The 3,585-nt window shown below is 41.6% G+C and overlaps 1 protein-coding gene across 1 annotated transcript; it reads right to left on the reverse strand.

Annotated features, from left to right (window-relative positions):
- Positions 1–1,372: 1,372 nt before the first annotated feature.
- On the reverse strand, positions 1,373–2,623 carry LOC124537582 (craniofacial development protein 2-like). The gene has a single exon (XM_047114455.1). It carries the CDS (start codon positions 2,621–2,623, stop codon positions 1,373–1,375), a length of 1,251 nt encoding a protein of 416 aa, XP_046970411.1.
- Between the last annotated feature and the right edge of the window lie 962 nt (positions 2,624–3,585).

Genomic DNA, 3,585 nt, shown 5'->3' on the forward strand with positions numbered 1-3,585 from the left:
TCAAGGCCTTCCTCACAATGTGTTCCTCATTCCTCCGCATTACATGCCCATACCATGATAGCCGCCTTCCACATAACTTCTCGGCTATCGGTATCACTTTCAAATTTCCTCCTATATACTCATTCCTTACTCTATCCATTCGCGTAACACCACACATTCCTCTCAGCATTCTCATCTCCGCAACATGCAATTGTCTTTCAGTCATCCCTTTTGTAGCCCAACACTCCGATCCATACAGGACAGCAGGTCTGATCATGGTCTTATAGATCTTCCCCTTAAGTTTAAGGGGAAAACAGGGGTCACAAATTGTTCCCGTAACCTGCCGCCATTTCATCCATCCTGTGTTAATCCTGTGCTTCACCGTTCGATCTATTTCGCCATCGCCTTGAATGAGTGAACCGAGATACCGGAAGTCGGAGCAGACTGGAAGAGCTGCGCCATCAAGCGCTATGGCTTCAGGACCGGAGAGACCGCCGAAATCGCAGAACATGTATTCAGTCTTCGTTCTACTGATTTTCAGGCCAACATTCTCCAGTTTCCGTTGCCAATCCTCCAATCTGCTCTGGATCTCAGGTCCATCTTCACCAACCAGTACAATGTCGTCGGCAAAAAGCACGCACCAGGGTGCCTCCTCCTGTATGTCCGCCTTTAGAGCGTCCATAACCAACAGGAAGAGGTAAGGACTTAGAGCCGACCCTTGGTGCAAACCTACAGCCACATTGAACCGGTCGGTGTTACCGGCAGACGATCGCACGTAGGTACAAGATCCCTTGTACATAACACGAATTAACTCCACATACTTCCCAGGCAAACCTTTCTCTTTCAATGCCCACCATAACACTTCACGAGGCACCCTATCATAGGCTTTCTCGATAGATCAATGAACACCATGTGCAGGTTCTTGTGAGCACGTCTGTACTTCTCGCACAATTGGCGGAGTGCAGAGATAGCTTCCATTGTCCCTCGACCTGGCATAAACCCAAACTGATTTTCGGTAATTTCACTCTCTTCTCGCAATCTTCTCTCTATTACCTTCTCCCATACTTTCATAGTATGTGATATGAGTTTAATCCCTCTATAGTTGTTGCAATCCTGTACATCTCCTTTATTTTTGAAGATGGGCACTAGTGAACTACTGCACCATTCTTGTGGGATGGTTTCTTCATGCAACAACTTATTGAAGAATAAAGTCAACCACATACATCCTTCACTCTTTAATATCTTCCATACTTCAACTGGTATATCATCTGGACCCAAAGCCTTCCCATTTTTCATGCTTTTGACTGCTGTCATTACCTCATCCATGCTAATTTCTCTTACTAATCCCTTATTTACTTGCGCCTCTCGAAGAACACAATTCCAGTCATTTTCTTCATTCATAACATAAAACTTTACCAGCCTCATCTTTCATGCATTTGATATATGTTATATCTCTCGATCGTCTTTCTCTCTCTTTCGTAATTCGGTAGAGATCCTTCTGGCCTCTGGGGCTATCCAGTGAGTTGTATAACCTCTCCTGTGCCTTCGCTCTGGCAACAAACACATCTTTTGCGACCTTCCTTATATACCTAGCCATCTCAGTCCAACATTCATTCGCCAATGTATCTTTCATATCACTCATTTCTATCATTTTCTCCACTATTTGGTTCCTAAATCTAATAGCACATTCATCATTCTCTAACATACGCCATCTTGTCTTAGGAGGGGGCCGTGTTCGGCTGTTTTTGGGCGAGACACTTAATTTAAAATCCATTAGGATTAGTCTGTGTTGGGTGACTAAAGCTTCGCCTGGCAGCACTTTACAGTTTTTGACACAGCATAGACTCCTTCGCCTCACTAGGAAAAAGTCTATCTGTGTCGCGTGGTGGCCACTCTTGTAAGTTATTAGGTGTTCCTCTTTTTTCTTAAACCACGTGTTTGTTATAGCCAGGTCGAAGGCACAGGCAGCTTGTAAAAGTGCCTCGCCGTCAGCGTTCCGGTTTCCAAATCCCAACCCACCATGCACTCTCTCATATCCATCACTCTCTTTTCCTACATGGCCATTAAAGTCACCACCCACATAGACTTCCTCGCTATCCTGTAAATCCATCAGCAGACAATCAAAATCCTCCCAAAACTTTTCTTTCACGCTTTCCTCACAGCCTGACTGTGGCGCGTATACACTTATTAAATTCAGTGTCACGCCGTCCACAATTAATTTAATCGCTATCAGTCTATCATACACTCTTTTTACATCAACCACACATTCTTTCAACCTACTATCTAAGACTATACCCACACCATTTCTCTTGCCATCACTTCCACAATAGAATAACTTATATCCTTCTCCTATTTCCCTAGCCCTTGCACCCTTCCACTTTGTCTCTTGCAGGCACGCTGCATTTATCCGTCGCCTTTTCAAAACATCTGCTAGCTCCCTTCCTCTTCTAGACATCGTTCCTACATTCCAACTCGCATATCTCAATTTTACCTCTCTCACACTTCGAGCTCGCTTCTTACGTCGCACCCGCCCGTTTTGGTGCGAAAACCCTTGTCCATTTCCCACAGAGGTCGGGTGCTGCTCCTGCGCATCGCCTGTGGGGTACGCCCTAGCCCTATCATTCTTATGGTTTTCATTGTCCATGCTGTAAATGTTTCGGCTTATATTTTTAAAGTCGGCCGCCTGCCTGACACTAACCCTCCTTGGGAATGCTATCGTGGTGGTTTACCCGCCACCGTGCGGGTGGCCCAAAGTGCAGATGACATACACTGGGCCCTAATATAAACCCTTAGTCGCCTCTTACGACACCCACGGATAGAGTTGGGGAGGTCCTATTCTAATCCGGGACCACACGGTAATAATATATAATATATAAGATATAATATATAAGATGTATAAATCAACTATAACGGAATATCGTAATGACTTAACCACTATAAGCTACTATTTCCATATCTATTCCAGGTGAGAACTATATCGACTAGATTGTAATTAATTTCTAAACTTAGGTCGGATTTACTATCAATCTGTGTTAGGAAACATATTATACATTTAATAATAGATTACATATGAATTGTATTTGCTTATTTAAACTTATATATTTTTTAGAATACTTTATTTATAGGTAGTTAAAGATTAAATTCAAAAGAAATATTTTATCGTTTTCAATGTTATAGATTATATTTTATATGAAAAGTATTTATAATTGTTTGTGGTTGCAGACGTTTGCACTCTATCTACATTTTATTTTTTTTTAAAAAAATGAAATTTAAAAACATATTTTACTGTCACACAACACAAACACACACAAACGCGCAGATACGTATCATAAACGTAGATTTCGCTTTTTTAAAATATTGTTCAAAATATTATTCATTTTAAAAAGGAGCCTAAGCCCTTCCTTGAAGTTCAAGTTTACTTCACACCAAATTTAATCAAATTCGGTTGAGCGGTTTGGTCGTAAAAAAACGACAGACATACAGAGTCACTTTGACATTTATAATATTAGTATAGATTGTATATCGTACAGGAAGGCATACATACATACCTGCGCGGTCGAAGCTGCAAGCGGACACTATATGAAAATAAAACATTATTTAAAACGA

The sequence above is a fragment of the Vanessa cardui genome, chromosome 18 (assembly GCF_905220365.1).
Source record: "Vanessa cardui chromosome 18, ilVanCard2.1, whole genome shotgun sequence".
Classification (NCBI taxonomy): domain Eukaryota; kingdom Metazoa; phylum Arthropoda; class Insecta; order Lepidoptera; family Nymphalidae; genus Vanessa; species Vanessa cardui.